This window comes from Coccinella septempunctata, chromosome 7 (genome assembly GCF_907165205.1).
Source record: "Coccinella septempunctata chromosome 7, icCocSept1.1, whole genome shotgun sequence".
Classification (NCBI taxonomy): domain Eukaryota; kingdom Metazoa; phylum Arthropoda; class Insecta; order Coleoptera; family Coccinellidae; genus Coccinella; species Coccinella septempunctata.
This window is the reverse complement of record NC_058195.1, coordinates 7,047,686-7,064,709: the sequence shown is the minus strand read 5'-3', so window position 1 is coordinate 7,064,709 and position 17,024 is coordinate 7,047,686. Positions and strand designations below refer to the sequence as shown.

The window sequence follows — 17,024 nt, the reverse complement described above, 5'->3', positions numbered from 1 at the left end:
AGTTTGCAATCTCGGGAAATACTTCGGAACAGTAGTCATCCGCGGAGTTAATTAGCGGTTAAATGAGAAAGGTGACAGAAATATTCGATGCGTTTATTTTAGTCAGGGAGCGTGAGCCAACACATATGACACTGATCATTCTTGTTCGTCTTCGAGAAATATAGAAGTATGAGGAATGAATATTTAGAACCTACATCCGCGTTTTCACTTACTTTACGTACTGATGAGCTCAAATAAGAGCGAAACCTGTCAATCTCTACCCACTTCGATGGCGACACTTTCTCTATGGTTCACTCTAAATTTAGATTTTTGCTAGTCCAATTTCCTTTTTGATATTTTCGATAGGGATAGGAAGAAGAGGATGAAAAAAATCTTGCTTGCTTTTTGAAGGATTTATTTTTCATTTTCACTTTTGCTCAATTAGTTGGTGTTCAATGTTAGTACATATTACGTATTACTTAAATATATAGACTCAAAGACAAGGATTCAAACACCTACAATCCCTATAGAGTGGGGGAAAAATTAGAAAAGATTGGGAGTATGATGATATATATATTTGAAAATTTATCGTAATTGGTCTATTCTATTCCTACGTTTCGTCATCTGGTTGAGAATTCATCAATATTCATGAATCTGTCGGGAGAAATTTGAGAAATGAAATTCCCATATCCCAGGGATCATTATATTTAATCATTGACAACTACATGTATTTTACCTCAAATAGATGGTTTGGAAATACAGTTCATTATCAGATTGTTGAATAATGATATATGATCTTTTCTTCTTCATCTTTCGATGAGCCAGTCTGAAGAGGGATCATATAGGCTTGAATCTGGCTGCTAGGTCAATTTGTGGGAGTTGTCGATACATTTCATATCTTTTTCCAACAAACATTTTCGTAGAAATTCTTTCTGATATTGGATGTTGTGTTTTTGATGTTACTCATACAAGCATACTAGAATATCTCCTCCGAAGGTTGGAGATCTCCTTTAAAATTTCAGCCGGATTACTCTACTATACAGGGTGAGTCTTTGACTTGCACATATAGGGTGATTCGTACAAATATTTCAACAGTAGATTGTTGAGGTCAAAAGAAACACTTTTTCCTATACCATTTTTTCCGATACTTCTCGGTTAGAAAGATGCAGGCTGTTGAAAATACATGAAAAATGCAATTTTCAGTTTTTCATTGATGAATCTGTTGAAAGTAATGATTTGAAGGCTTACGAATGAATATTTGACCATTTTGGAAAATGAAAGTGTTTAAATGATATACAGATCCGTAGTGTCATAGATCTAGCTGGATTCTTATGGAAATTTGGTGTTTCCAGGGGTGGAATAGCTGATTATGTACACTAAAAAGGCTATATCTTTTCATCTAGGCCCAATCAGAAATAATGGTAAAGGAAAAAGTGTTAAGTTTGACCTCAAAAGTCTACTTGTTGAAATATATGTACAATACATAAGATTCCCAATTCGAAAATGATGCTCTTATTAAACAGTCAGTTTTCAGCTCATCATGACTGAGGCATTACGTAAACCAGACGCCCTGCGTCGAAACCTCCTCATGCTGAGGTGCGTAGGTCTTTGGCCAGAAGGAAAAAAGTACTTCACGAATACTAATTACACGTATTACTCCATTTGGATGGTGATTTTTTTCCTCATCTTAGACTACTTGGCGGTGTCTTCCACGATGTTCTATTGCTATGGGGACTGGGAGATGTTGTCGAACAGAGTGAGCTACTTCGCGCAGAGGTCGATCACTTTGGTACAGGTGATCTTCTTCCTGCGAAAACTGGTCGTCACCAAGACCATAATGGAGCAACTGGACCAAGACATCATCCAGCCAAAAACCTTCGCCGAATGCGAGATAGTCAGGAGATCGTTGACGAGTTATTTCTTCATCACCACCTCCTACTTTTTATTCTGTTCGATCACCTGCGTCATTTACCTATTGCTTCCCTTTCTGATGGGCGAGAGGAGGTATCCTTTCGAAGTTTGGTATCCTCTACAGGATCTGGCCTCCCCTTTGTACGAAATCGTCTATGTCCATCAATGCGTGGCCGTGTGGCTCAACCATCTGATCCACACTGGCGTCGATATGTTGTGCGCTGGTTTGATGGCCACCATCGGCAGTCAGTGTGACTTGTTGAGAGCGAGACTGGTGAATTTTCAACCTAGAGAGACTAAATTTGGTCGATATGATTTGTATTTCAGGGATATCTTTGCTCATCATCGTGAAATTCTGCTGTGAGTATAATCACCGAGGCGAGTGTGATATTTCAAGTTCAATAGATAATCCTTTACGGGCCGATTCGGGCAAAAGGAACCTAGTATAACGAAATTAATGAAAAATTAGGTCAAAATGAGTAGGTATTCTTTGCTCCATGAGCCAAACGGATGAAATCCGTCCCTGTCGACTTATTTGTGTTCTGTGCTCTCGACTATGATCGGTGGCAAGCACAGATAACACAAAATATTTTGTGTGATAAGAGCATAGACATAGAGACATGGACTGAGCAATGTCAGCACATAGACATAGAGACATGGACTGAGCAATGTCAGCATGAAATTGGCTTTTTTTATAGAAAGAGAGAAACGCACGTCGGGAATGCAGTTGTCTCTTTTTTGTTCACAATGTTCACATAGGGGTGACTGTAGACCAATCAAAATTCTAGAAAGAGACAACTGCATTCCCGACGTGCGTTTCTCTCTGTCACTTTTTTTGACCGTATTTCATGCATAGATAGAAAGGAAAGGCACAGTCCATGTCTATATGTCTATGTGTCAGCATGAAATTGGCTTTTTTTATAGAAAGAGAGAAACGCACGTCGGGAATGCAGTTGTCTCTTTTTTGTTCACATAGAGGTGAGTGTAGACCAATCAAAATTCTAGAAAGAGACAACTGCATTCCCGACGTGCGTTTCTCTCTGTCACTTTTTTTGACCGTATTTCATGCATAGATAGAAAGGAAAGGCACAGTCCATGTCTATATGTCTATGGATAAGAGTTTCTGTGATCTGTGGTGCCAATCCATAGACATATAGAGAGTCTCTATGTCTATGTGCCAATCTCACTTCTGTTGTATTAGTTTTCTGTGGATTAATCCATATCAAAGAACAATAATGACATATCTCAATCTATAGACATAGAGACAACTATGATCATAGAGACTCTATGTCTATGTCTCGATCGTAGATAGAGACTAACCGTCGTCGACAATCCATATTACAACAAAATATAAATACTGCAGAAAAGAGTGTACTTTTTACTGACTACATTACTTTTTAGTTTGTCGAAAAGAGTAAATGTGCTCTTTTCCCATTTGGTGTTTGGTGAAATCTCCTTGGTCATAATCCTCTTATGTACTGCTCTTTTTCGGTTGTCAGCTGTGGTGAGTGATCGATTGTGACTGAAATCTCAATTTTATTAAAAACAATGCTTGATTCAAGGTTGATAAAGCGCCGTTTGAGTTCTTATTGCTCGGTGCATTTGCTTTCGCAATGACTTTGCAGTTGTTCCTCTATTGTTGGTTCGGATCCGAGGTATTTAGTAAGGTGAGTTGGTCGGTAATTATGATTATCCACTTGAATTTTGTATCGGTTTATCATACAGTTTATTAGGAGTCCAAACAAATTACCGCTGTTTGGTAAAAAATAGCCCAACCGGAAGTCTGTTCCGAAATTGAGAGTTGAACGTGAGTTTGTCATGCACTCTATGCATTCTCGTCTATCGATTTGTTCACCCCTCACAGGATCGCAGGATCATTGAGCTCTATGGGAACCCCGCCATAGAGTTCAATGCGCAAAAATCTGTGTTGAGTTCTTTCGATGTTTCTGGTGGGATGAATACAGATTCCTGCATTCCTGTCAGGGGTGGATAAATCGATAGACGAGAATCTACGGTAGATCGTTGATGGAGTAAATTGATTCTTAAATTTTTATAACAAACAGCTGGAACTTTTTTGTTCTCTTAATAGTTGGATAGATGGTCACTTGTGATTTTTTCTTTAATTTTGAGGTGCAATATGGTAGTTCAGTAGGAAATATCCTGAAGCTTTAGAATTAATGAAAAATTTGCATTTTTATTCACTCTAATTCCGGTTTTTGTACACGCAAAAGAGAACGCAGCAAATCCGAAATCAAAATTTTCATAATATTCACGCATATATTTACTGTGTAATCTGTGCATTCACTTTTCCAGAGTGAGAGACTACACTCCGCATCATTTCACTGCAATTGGATGGGATCTCCGATCTCTTTCCAGAAAACTCTGATTTTTTTCATGCTTAAGACAGCTACACCGATAAAAATCTATGCTCTTCATTTCTTCGAACTTTCAACTCTTACGTTCTCATCGGTAAGATTCTGAACTGAATATGTATGAAAGAGTTATTCACTTCATCAAGTGCATGGGTACAATAAAAAACTATGATTCTGATTTTTATTTTCATATGAAGGTGTGCAAGTAAGTTTCTGCCGTTTGAAAAGGTCACTTTATTAACGATTAACTTCATTCAGGGGAATATAGTTTCGCAATAAATTCGTTAACTTTTTCATAGATAACGCGGCTGAAACTTCTTTGTATGTACTGTGAATATTTAATACTATTTGGCGACGTTTCAAAGAATCTCTCTTCACAGATTATGAAGTCCTCTTGGTCATTCTACGTACTCCTTCAACAAATGAATGCGAATGAAGCAAATTCCCCATGATCAGCTTTGACGTTTATATTTGTTGATTAGATAGATTTTAGAAATACCCAACTGAAACTCTGCACTTAGCACTCGCATTTTTTGAGCCCTTCGACTCATAGTAGCTCGAAAAGGCATCGATGCGAACTTTGACTATAAATAGCCTGTCTCAAGCGTTTCAGTCTTTATGGGACCTCCACAGAGATCTGCTACGTTCTAATATTTCGACCCATATCATGAATCAAAATTATAGTGATGTCTAATTGTTGAATTGTTTTTTATTAACCCAATCTATTACTGAAGCGCCTGTTACTAACAATAAGCCTTATACTTATAAAAAACGTACGAGTAAGAAACTAAAACATGGTGAGTAATGACAATACTTTTATTGAAGGAAAATCTCCATACGAAGAATTTCGAAGCAATCAAGTCAACAATTTCCTAGTGGAAGGTTCAATTCCAAAACTTTCCAAACAAACTGCATCGCCTTCTTCTAAAATAGCACCTATTTCAAGAATATGGCACATTGGAACGTTGAAAACGTATACCCTGAAAAAAAGGTGAATTGAATGCACAGATCTGTACTGAAAAGGGTACAGGATGTCTCCACCACAACGCGTCAGCCAATTGAAAACAAGAGATAAACGGAGTTTCCATAACAATCTTCTGAAAAATGAAGAATATAACGAAATAAGAACGAACGATAACTTACACCATTTCCGAAACTCCCCTAACTACCGAATACTGCTTTTTGAGGATCTTTACCAGCTCATTTTCTTGAGAAAGTGGATTGACCTGGGTCACCGATGAATTCACGTTCACACTGTTCCGTCTTTTTCCGTTCAACGTCACAACATGACGAGAACCATTTTCCAAAGTGACCATCAACCTCCAACCGAGTACCCCGAAAGGCTCGGCCTTTTTCTTGAAGAAGACCACCACTTCGTCGACGGCTTTTATGTCGCAAACGAACAGGTTATGGATGATCGGATCGTTTTTGAGACCCTGTTTGTTGATCAAACAAGTTGGGGCGTCGTTCTCGTATTCCAATCGGATACAGTGACATTTACGTTCTAACGTTGGTATTTCTGTGTAATTGGGCACCAGGTAACTGAATTTGGGATGGACTATCTTCGAAAGTTGCGTTTGTTGCAGGAACAGGCTGAATCTGTTCTGAAAAATAAGGATTTGTATGAAAAATTCGTTCTCTGCTGCCAATTGAAACAATGAAGTTTTTTCTATGGGCCCATGAAAAACTGTTGAAGACCTAACGTATATGGTGGTATCAGAAGACCAATTCTCGAATGTTCTGAGATAATCAACGCAATAATTGTCGATTTCAATAATAATTATTGACTATTCGACCAAAGTGGTGCATAAATTCTTTCTATGGATAAAAATGGCTGCGATTGATACCATAGAGATATGATTCTCTATCTATGATAGAAACATAGATCGTATATCAAACTTACTTTTCTATACTCGATGCATAGAAATAGGGGAAAGCAGTTTTCTGTGATTTATCAAAGAGTATAGAGTTACTCTATAATCTCTGATGTATCTATGTTGATTCCACTTCTACGAAGTAATTTTTGTTTGTTTTTCTTCTGAATTACGTCCAGTTCCTTAGAAATACTTACAGTATCGGCGCCTCTGTAGAAAGAAGTTTTGAAGTACGTGGTTATGGGGTGGGTATATAAGTAAGGCCACAGACTATTCCAAAACGCGCAGTCCTTATTGAAAAAATGTTCCATCAAGCCTATAGAATTGTCGCTCTGGACGATAGATTCGTGGGTCCAACCTGGCGCGAAAATAGCCATAGACAAGCTATGCCTTCTTATCACTTCTGCCGCCTTGAAAAAAGGGCCGATTTATTCCTCTAAATAAAGAGTATTTCAGTATCACCTTGTAGCTATTGAATTGTCCTCCACCAAATGTGTTCCTACCGAATATATCGACTCCAACATATACGTCTATGGTTCTTTCTTTAGCTATTTCAATGGATTTTAGCAGTTTTTCTTCTGTCCAAACATAATTTAAGAATATACCATCACATCGTTCGAAGAAACACCTTGAAAAAACACGGTTATTTTGATTGTGATGTTGGCACCCCCTTCAACTTCCAGGATTTTAGATAGAGTACTGCTACTCACAAATTCTTCTCATTTAATTCATTCTGCCATTCGAGTTTTCCATCTTCCACGACGCTGTCATACCAGATAATCAAAGTTTCTGGATTTATAGAGTGCAACTGCGACGTTAACCCTTCAACAAATTCTTTCAGGACCGCAGTGTCCTCTAACGGATTCTCAATATTCAGAAGCCAACCATCCAATTTGAACATTTCAGTAATTTTGCATAATTTTTTGATGAAATGCTGCACCGTGTCCGAATCTTTGAAAATTTTTTCACATATCTTAGTGCCGTCCTCGAATTCAGTTATTATTGTTCCTAGAACAAGGAGGATGGGTGATTTTTATTGTTCAGCGACGAAAATACACGTAAAATTTGAAGAGTCGCCTTTCAAACTAATCGAATTGGCTATTGTTCAATATCGAATCGAATTTGGCCACCCCTGTCATGGATTTCGATGATTGTCTATGTTTTTCTTTCATAGAAAAATTCATATCTAATATTGATGTTCTGTGATCAAACGAAGAAAATCTATGATCCATCGATAGATATTCCCAAAGATATTCCCATACTTCTTTCTCTATGGATATTCCCAAAGAGTAACTATAATCCAAAGATTATAGAGTAACTCTATAATCTTTGGATATTCTTTTTTCATTGCACTAAGACCGCCCACCCCTACGGTTCTAAGTGGACTTGTTCTATGGTGAAAAATTGAGTTCAATGTAAGAAAACGTATATTATAATCATGTAAATTACTTTTTGCGATTTTTTTACGATTTCTCAAAAAAAACTTTCTACTTACCAAAAAAATTCACATTTTCAAGCAACAAACATTCTGTAATTTTCTTGCTGTTCATAGAACAGCTAGAAACTACTGAAATACATCTCGATCAAAGATTATAGAGTTCTCTATAATCTTTGATCTCGATTACACCGATCTGAATTGGGTCAAACAGGAAGAAAACAAAGCTATTATTTACCTAAAATTTTTACTCCTTTTTGATGGGCAGCGTTGATCCAGCAAAGAGGAGGTATTGTAATAAAATGGTGACTGAAGTACACAAAAATATCAATATGAGACCAATTATAAAAAGTATATTGATTTCCTGTTTCCACTTCAACAGCCAGATGTCTGCAAAAATATCAATTGATTCATAGAATAATGAAAAAATTTTGACTTATTGCTTAGAGGCAGTGAAAGTATTGATGTTAAAAATATAGTGAAGGTATAGTGTAGTGAGGAAACAGAATTTTTTCAAACTGTATTAGGTAATACCCTTTTTCATCTCACACATATTATTGCTGAGCCCTGATTATGAAGAAACTCAAACAACCTATATTCTCAAAGATATCGTAGTCTGTTTTCCATTGTTTTTCAGAAAATGGTATTATTCTCACCGATCTTCTAAATACCCTCCCTTGTAATCATGACAGACGAGCGTCTTAGGTGTGAATTTAGCATCCAATCTAGGTCTCTGTTTATAGTTGGAGCAGTTAATATGGCAATCGGATAAAACGTTCTGAACAACTGTTTCACTTCTTTTCTCTATGGATGTAATGTTGTTCAACCATTCAGGAGGTATTTCAATCATCATGTCCAATTCTTCTAAACTTTTCAGTGGTCCACACTCCGTTATTGTTGTTTTGGGATCTTCAAATCTCTCCCCCTTAACAATCATTTTCATTTTTCCCCCTTGCACTAATTTTTCTAGGCTCCATCGTATATTGAACAAAAAACTTTCATGCGAAGCTGTCTGATCAGTTCTTCAGTGCAGGTACTACTCAGCTGTTGGGAAAAAATTACATTCGATATCTAAGGAAAAAGGATCACGCAACTATGAGTTAAGATTAGATAATAACAGTTTCTCTTAACGACTGTTTTTTATGGTTTCCTCAGATATTTATCGAATCATTATCATACAACTTTGTTATGCGAAAATAATCTTGAAATTTGTATTTATTTTATCATTTATTGAGGTTATGACGACCTCTTGTCACGTTATTTGAACTACCGGAGACGAGAGGTGGATATGTACCATAGGTCTAACAAATATTTTTTTCTGTTTAGAGTCAATAATTGTGATTATCTATTGATGCTATCGAATTTCAATGCACGTATTACCTCGTTTTAGAGAATAAAAAGACCTATTAAATCTTATTATACCAGAGGAATCCCTAATCTACCATCATCCGGTATGGTCTAGTGGCTAGGATACCTGGCTCTCACCCAGGAGGCTCGGGTTCGATTCCCGGTACCGGAAATTCTTTTTTTTCTCGATTGATAGCTTGTAAAATATTTACTCAGGGAGGAATATTTGAATCTGATTTTGAAAAGAGTGTATGAACTGGAGATTTTTTTACTCGGGAATAAAGGAAAATTAGGGCGTAGTGAAATAGTGGAGAAATAGTCTGGTGCTGCTTTGCTTCAGATCTTTCGGTTGAAATAATGAAACAATATAAGTTCATCATTAGTTTATTAAAATAGCAGAATACTTCACGTTCTTGTCAACACGAGTGATCACATTTCGATGAAAACACTCTTGAATAATTGTTGACTTAACATAACACAAAACTTATAATTGACACAATTTCTTAACTAATTAATAAGTAAAATACTCGTACTACATCATCAATTTATATTTGGGACATCAATCAGAAAATTTCGAAGTGATATCGCATTAAAAAACCTTGTATTCCAGTCCTCATTTATAGTTTTTTTTTGTTGTGATGAATTGAAAGAACGTCTGCTCTTTTGTCTGCGAAAGTAAGATAGGAATACTGAGGCTACATGCTTTCTGAATGACTCAGAGTACGAAATAAATATTCGGAGAAAAAAGTAATATTGAAAAAAAAGTACAGTATTCCAGAATTTAGAGAAAATTTATAATAACAATGCGATATTAGATTGATTTTTCTCTTCAATTTATAAGTCATTTTTCATTTTACTGTGGTGACTAGAATAAAGGATTGTTGAATATGTTCGAAATCTATATTCCACATGATTCTGTGAAATGCCATGACACTCCAGAAATATCTACGCTACATCGAAAATATTGCAATTAAAATTCAGTTCCTAAATCTTTAAGATATTCTTACGCTTTTCACATGGCGGAAAAAGTCGATATCTAATAAATTAATGGACTAACTTTAAGCTGAAAATAATCGAAACTTAAGCAACAACTGCACTATCTATAAGAGAATCGAATCAAAGGTTTGCTACACTCGACATGTTTCCAGGAGTTGTTGGACTAGGACTTGAAGGGTGTGTGGTAGATTCCGCTGGTACTGCTGATGATTCTTCTGGAATCAGAAGTGAAGTTGCTGTAGAAGAGGCTGGTGACAGTAGGATGGGTTCTGCAGAGCAGTTTTTTGTTGTGCATATGGCGTTTTTGCCGTCCTGTGTGCATTTGCAGTCGTTGCAGTCTTTTTTGAACATTTGTCCTGGGGTGCAGCTGAATAATTCTGAAAGAAAATCGAGTATTTCAATGGATAAGTTGTGGGTTCTTCATGGTATGAAGAAGCTGATGAATTAAGATAAAATCAGGTGGATTAAGGTGAGTGAGAGCAGAATATTTATAGTTCTTTCTGCGTGTGTTTTCTCCATTTTGGTTAATTATTTTAACTACTTTTTCAACTACGATCGTTGAAGAGTTTGGGAACTCCATGGTTTTTTCATTATAACTAAAAGGATTGCCTTTAGTTTAACCTAGCCCTTCACCTTTCATCCGTGTATTCAGTCTCTTATAAAACGCAAAACCTAAATAGATTCACAGCTTTTTGAAGTCTCCATAGAGAGCAGTGAGAAGAGAGGTATAATGAATTGAATAACATCAAAGCATTTCATGGAATACTTTCGATGCTTTGTTTACGTTTATTCCACAATTTTCAACCCTCAAAAACATGGTCGTCTCAAATCTTCAAGACTAGGGGATATTTAGTAATTGGAAGTAAGAAAAATTAAGTGAGCATAGTATGAAAAGTGAAAAAAGTTTTTGTTTCAAACTTTTCAGTGGATAAATCAAGTTGGTATATACTTATTCATATGATATTGAGAAAAACTGTACATGTATATGCTATGTATAGTATTTAATAATTGATGTACTGATCAATGAGCACTCAGACTCATAATAATTGATTGAATGTTAACCAAAATGCTGCAAAATGCAATATTGGCGTGTTGTTCACTTTGATAACTGTCAACATCCACCAAGTGTCAATAATTTGTGGAGGGTAGACGACCCAACATACACTTGCGCGCGAAATTCAAATTTCATTTAGTTTTTTTCATTTTCCTAAGCAACTTTTCGGAATTTCTCTTCCTTTAAAACCTTTTTTGAAGTATGGAGAAGGTTTCACACAAAAAATGAATAAAATCGTTTAAACTGTTTTTTCGTGATGCGATGACAACGCAAAAGAGGGCTCAATTTTCATTCATAAAGATGAAGATTTCTCGAGATATGGCAGGGAATTGAATTGACCGTAGTGCTACTAAATGATAGTTTACCTGGGTCTAGTTGACGCGTGAACTATTCGTTTTTTTCACATCGGTGGCGTTAGAACTGGCAACGCCTTTAAAAGAATTCGACCTGAAAATTTTCGGATGTCGTCTGCTCGTGTCCCTCAAAGCTGTTATATCGATCTTGGGTAGTGCGAAAGTGCTATTGTCTTCGATGTCAGATGCCTTATTGATTATTTGAGCGGTGTTGTTGGCGATCAACAGAATGCTGGAGTTTGCCAGTGGTATTTGCGTGGTTGGTCCACCAATAGAGTGGTCTTCTCCCGTGCATATATTTTCCGTGCAAAGATAGCCAGATTGCTCCAGATTGCAGTAACAAGTGTTACAGTCGATTTGGAAATAATCGTTGGGAGCGCATGGTATGTTCCTCAGATCTGCAGCTATGGGCAATTCTGTGCAAAAGAGAAAAACATACTATTAATTTCGGAGTTTACAATTTTGTCTAGAAATCTTCGAGGTTGACACAGTCATAAACACATTCCTTATCAGATGACGAGGAAACCTTTCGAAATTCCCGCGCTTTGATTTAAGGGTCACGTCACACGTCAAATCTCATTCATTCACGGTAGATCCGGTAGATGGCGCCATCGTAGTGTTTGAAATTTGCCGCGTAAACTCATTTTCCGAAAGAAGGTGTTGAATCTATCATATAAATAAAAACTTCAAGCAGGATAAGTATTAATCTTGAGAGGTAGAGGACTGAAATTATCACTCTTCACAAAAAACAAATTAAAAATCTGTTTATGAAGCGATTAAATTTGGTACAAAAATTGGCAGTTGTCCATGACTATCGTTTCGATTGACTTATTTTGAGGGTTGAAAATTGTGGAGTTAACCATAAAAAATATTCCGAAAGTCTGAACTCTTGAGATTAAGAGTATGTATGTGATAAATCTTCATGTCAAACTTTTCTAAAGTTTGAATGTCTCCAATAGTGTTTCTTGGATATCTACTCTCAAACGCCGTTTTCAGAATCACTTTGTGAATTAAAATTTCGTATAGCGTCAACTTTAAGTTGATCTCGATGTTTACATGAATCTTTCATTGATATAAGTTATACATGAAGTCATTAATCAACAGAGATAAGCATAAATGCGTCACAGAACCGACCACTGATGTACTTATTCAATTCAATAAGTGCGGAAACTTTTCTCTTAAAAGATATGAAATTTCACTAGAATTCGGTGAGACATTGGAAATTCAAGATCAACTGATTAATCTTTTATTTATGCACATAAATGTCCCCTTACCGATGACATTTTGAGAAGGAGAACTATGCAAAAGCTATAACAGTAGTTTGATTATCGATTATCCTAAAAAGTAAGTAGTCAACGTCAGAAATGTATATGAAATTGTATTAAAAAAATCTCAAATAACTCTAAAATGCTTTGCAATTTTGTCTCATTCGTTGGTGAAAACGATCGATCAACTTCGAGGGCTAAAATTGGGTTTTTAATGAACAATGAATCTATTTGGTATTTCTCGGTTTCTGTATTTCCCTAGGAACTTGGCGACATATGCTTAAAGTGCGGGGTTGGATTGATGAGATGTCTGATTTACCTCTCTTGAAAAAATTCGAAACGCAGCCTTTTTTTGTGCAAAGCCAATTTCCACGCCGACATCTACATCTGTTGCATTCCAAATGTTTAGATAGACCTTCCTCTTCGGGTAAACATGCTGAAATGAGTTTTCTTTTCAGAAATTTCGAAATTATCAACATCGACTGCAGCTATTAGGAAAATGTGGAGTGTGACAGTCCGATGGTATCAGAGGATAGTCTTTCAAAGAAGGTAACGTAAAGACTTAAATTGTGATATTAGATTGAGAGATAGAAATGAAGAAAAATCTATCATTACTGAGGCCAAGAAACAATTCACCCCACTCTGTGACTAGATCACATAGAATTTACCGCAACTGTTAAAAAGAACTGTCTTCTGACAAATTGACGTTAACCTATATCATGAAATTTGACATGTTGTAACCTGCCAACCATAGACAAGCATGACGTTTTTTTTATGAAAAATAATCCTTGATGGGATCAAAGTTTAAGGGGTGGTCATTTCAGAAAAACGCGAAAACACACAGGGTAGTAATTTCGCTTTATAAAGTACATAACTCGTGAAGTAGTTTGAAGCCATAAAAGTTGTTTTGATTGGAAATGGATTTTTTCGATTCGTATAGCGTTGGACGCGATAAAAATTGTTAGATTAGGGAAACCCATAAAACTATGAGCTTTCATTTAATGAACGATAAGGGATCACGTGCCTCTTAATCCTCGGTTGACCCTTAAGCGCCAACTATTTCAAAACATCTCAGGCTAGGAATCCTTCTTTTCTTGTAGTATTTTCGGTGATGACTGATCAACTAACGAAGTTTCAATTATTGGACCGTAATAAACGTGACAGCCCATCATTCATTCAATTCCGAACAGATATATTGGATGCATTTCGATAAGAAGTACGATTCGTGTCGTATACAGGGTGTCCGGAGTCTGGATTTGACGTTGATATATAATTCGACAGAGACGAATGAAATTCAGTATACATTTTTAAACACTGTATGTGTAGAACTGGAAGGATCGCCCTGTGTATCATGTCGATAAATCGTTTACCAATTGATCAATTCTGAGCTGCAATATGGTCGCTATTTCGTAGGTAGTCTAAAAATAACATAATCCGATTTATGGGGAGCTATTTTGGGACCGATTGAATTGCGATTATTAAAAGTGAATATAAATTTTTCTCGGCTTTGCGTCATACCAAAACTAAATTGATCCGTAGACGCAAAGCTGGTTATAGGATTACTTTTTTATGTAGAATATTTTATCTTTTCTGATTAGAAAAACCAGAAAATAACTCTCATATTGGCTAGTTTCACAACAAAATGAAACTCTGGAATTCAAAACACGACAAAAGTATACAAGACAATAATTATATTACCACAATAATACTTCATGTAATACTTTTTATTGTACGAGTTGGGAATATTTAGATCAACTGGTTATGGAATAACGAAAATTTTAATTTTATAGCCCCCCAGCATAGAATTTTTTCTGTCATTCACTTCAAAATTATCAGAAAGAACTGTCAAGTTTCTCCTTGTCGGTGCTTCATTTTAATTTATACAGGATGTACTGAAATGAATGTGACAAAATTTGGTCACAGATTCTCGAGTCTAAATAAGAAGACCCTTTTTTTTGATATTTGTTAATGAATGATGAAATGCGAGACTTTTGAATAAAAATCTGAATATGTGATGAACTAAATGGGTAGTACCTAAAAGTCCATACGAATCTCGAAATGCGTTCAAGCACATTTTTAGGTTTTCCTCAAAAATCTTGCGTTTCATGAAAAATTGCAAGAGACAAGAAAGTTTTTCAATTTAATGGGATTTTTAACGGTTTTTATGTAAAAATGTCTGTGTGAAATGTGGAGCGCTTTGTCACCATCAATTGCAGACCCAAGTGAGAATTCAGCTTAATAATGTCTTTACTTATTAACCTGGGAACTGTCTACTGTAAACTGTACCAGCCTTCCATTAATGTTTTACTTGGACATAAACAATTTAATTGATGACTTCTCATATCATCGCCTCTTGCAGTTTATTCAACGGATATTGTAGTTTGAAGTCTCAGTATTTCAGTGAAAGTTAACATAATGGAATAAATTCAGATGAATTTCATTTGAAACAAATCGGAATTTTTTCCATTTCTGGAAATATAAAACTATAACCCAGAATCAGTTTCTACAATTTTTTTTATCTAATGGCTGATTTTTCTTGATTAAAAAGAATATAGCTGCTATTTTGCCTTCAATTTTCCAACTACATATTTAGTCTATAATTTTAGTGATGAAATTGAAAATCAATATTTTGATTTTGATCTTGAAAACTGCCCATCCAATTTGAAAGCTTTTAGTTATAATACAAGATAGGAATTGAAGCATTTTCAGAGACTTACTTATTTATAACGTTTTTTTACGAAGTTATACTGGGAATCAGTGTATTGAATTTTTTCTTCTTCAAAGAAAAACGTTTACTTATATATCATTAATTTTTTTGAACTATTACAAAAGACATCCACAATGAATTATATTTCAATCTGTAGATTCGTATATATCTTGCTACTGCATTTTTTTGGGAAAAAATTTAATATCGATAAATAAATCTGGAACACTAAATTTAATTTCAGTAATTTCAATTTAGTTTTTAAATACATACGAATTATCGTACTGCATTGGCGTCCATTGTCAATATGTATTTAAATTGGGGTACTTTTCAGTCCAAAAACAGCATTTATTTTCACACTGAACGCAAATTGAATACAATGTGGGAAAGAAAAAAGACTTGTGATCCAAATAAAAATAGAACAAAAATAAACATGGCGTAGGAAGAAAATTCATAAAAAATTTGACGTTGAACATATTTTTTTCAACTTATTGCACTCATTTATATTGTTACTAATTATTTATTAGAATAATTTGTTTATAATTCATATTTCCACATGAATTGTGAGTAGGTTCAGTCTGAAACGTGTTTTTTTTCAATGTTAATTTGACGATAAAACGATTAAATCGAATATGAATGGGGTTGAATACTCACCACCAGAATAAACGACTACCAAGATGTAGACGAGGAAGAAAAATCCTAAAACGTTGAAGTATTTCATCTTGAAATCTCACTCGATGTGTCACCAATAAACACTTCTTGAATACTGATGCTGAATTGATGGAGTTCAATTGACCTTTAACATGGTTGATTAACAGATTTCATGAAAAAGAGCGGGGACCGGCTTTTTCTAGTACTACTCTTCTTTTTTTTCTGTCAGCGCGAGCTATAAACCGAGACCCCAAGATGCGAGATGAGGGAATTTTGTGCACGAGACTTTTATCCATAGGGACGACATTGTTTGTTAGCATTTCCCTGAATTCGAGCAAATTTTGGTATCGACGATCGTGCGTTCACAAGGAATTGGGGCGAAAAACAAGTTGTTTTATTGATGTTGTTTTCTTGTAGATAATTCGTGATCAATTTTTCATTCATGGATCCAGTGATCGTTTCATACAATGATGCACAGTGTCGTAACGATGTTTTGTTATATAGGGAATTGCTCGTAATTCACTGCAGAGGAACAATTTTTTTTGTGATGTATTTTTATAAAAAATTTCTATCGCAGGAGATAATTTCTTGGGAATTGCACCTCAAATGTATACAAAATACAGAAGATCATATGAGAAAATTTATTTCTTGGTGTCCAAACCTTATAGGACCTCACTTTGATCAAAATTTATTTCATTAAATTTTTTTTTCGATTGATAATGTCCACCTTATTTTGACATTTTCCAATGATAAACAAAACAGAAGCAAGGACTATCGTTTATTTTCTGAAGCTTAAATTCGAAACTATGGAGGGTAAAGACCCCCCATAGTCGAAACCCACAAAAAATTCTGATCTAGTGAGATTCAAATTTTGATTCTAACTGCCATCTGTTCAGATCTATCGGAAGTAGCAAATCTCTAATTCGAAAAGGAATGTCATCGAAAACATATAAAGAACGTTTCATCAGAAACCATTTCCGTTGTTGAAAATTTTCAGTCGGATATTATTATTTGGTGAATGCGCAAAATTATTGTAGTTAGATAAAAGAGTGCATCCACCAATGCGCTTAAGGAGCGCCATCT

The 17,024-nt window shown here is 35.5% G+C and overlaps 3 protein-coding genes and 1 non-coding gene across 4 annotated transcripts; 2 read left to right on the top strand and 2 right to left on the bottom strand.

The window, feature by feature from the left end:
• Positions 1–1,519: 1,519 nt before the first annotated feature.
• On the top strand, positions 1,520–4,714 carry LOC123316747 (odorant receptor 46a-like). Its single transcript, XM_044902963.1, has 4 exons — positions 1,520–2,250; positions 3,292–3,394; positions 3,453–3,557; positions 4,643–4,714. The coding sequence occupies exons 1-4, from the start codon at positions 1,520–1,522 to the stop codon at positions 4,712–4,714; spliced, it is 1,011 nt and encodes a 336-aa protein (XP_044758898.1).
• Positions 4,715–5,064: 350 nt separating this feature from the next.
• LOC123317499 (cytosolic endo-beta-N-acetylglucosaminidase) lies at positions 5,065–8,513 on the bottom strand. Its single transcript, XM_044904070.1, has 7 exons — positions 8,228–8,513; positions 7,810–7,961; positions 6,847–7,144; positions 6,599–6,764; positions 6,334–6,546; positions 5,406–5,866; positions 5,065–5,242 (listed from the first exon to the last, which is right to left on the bottom strand). Exons 1-7 carry the CDS (start codon positions 8,506–8,508, stop codon positions 5,119–5,121), a joined length of 1,695 nt encoding a protein of 564 aa, XP_044760005.1. The 5' UTR covers positions 8,509–8,513; the 3' UTR covers positions 5,065–5,118.
• Positions 8,514–9,018: 505 nt separating this feature from the next.
• Positions 9,019–9,090, top strand: Trnae-cuc. Its single transcript has one exon. It is a non-coding gene; the product is annotated as a tRNA-Glu (tRNA).
• A 196-nt stretch (positions 9,091–9,286) lies between these two features.
• Positions 9,287–16,214, bottom strand: LOC123316746. The gene is made up of 5 exons (XM_044902962.1): positions 15,945–16,214; positions 12,906–13,022; positions 11,349–11,737; positions 10,548–10,569; positions 9,287–10,291 (listed from the first exon to the last, which is right to left on the bottom strand). The coding sequence occupies exons 1-5, from the start codon at positions 16,009–16,011 to the stop codon at positions 10,035–10,037; spliced, it is 852 nt and encodes a 283-aa protein (XP_044758897.1). The 5' UTR covers positions 16,012–16,214; the 3' UTR covers positions 9,287–10,034.
• Positions 16,215–17,024: the final 810 nt, after the last annotated feature.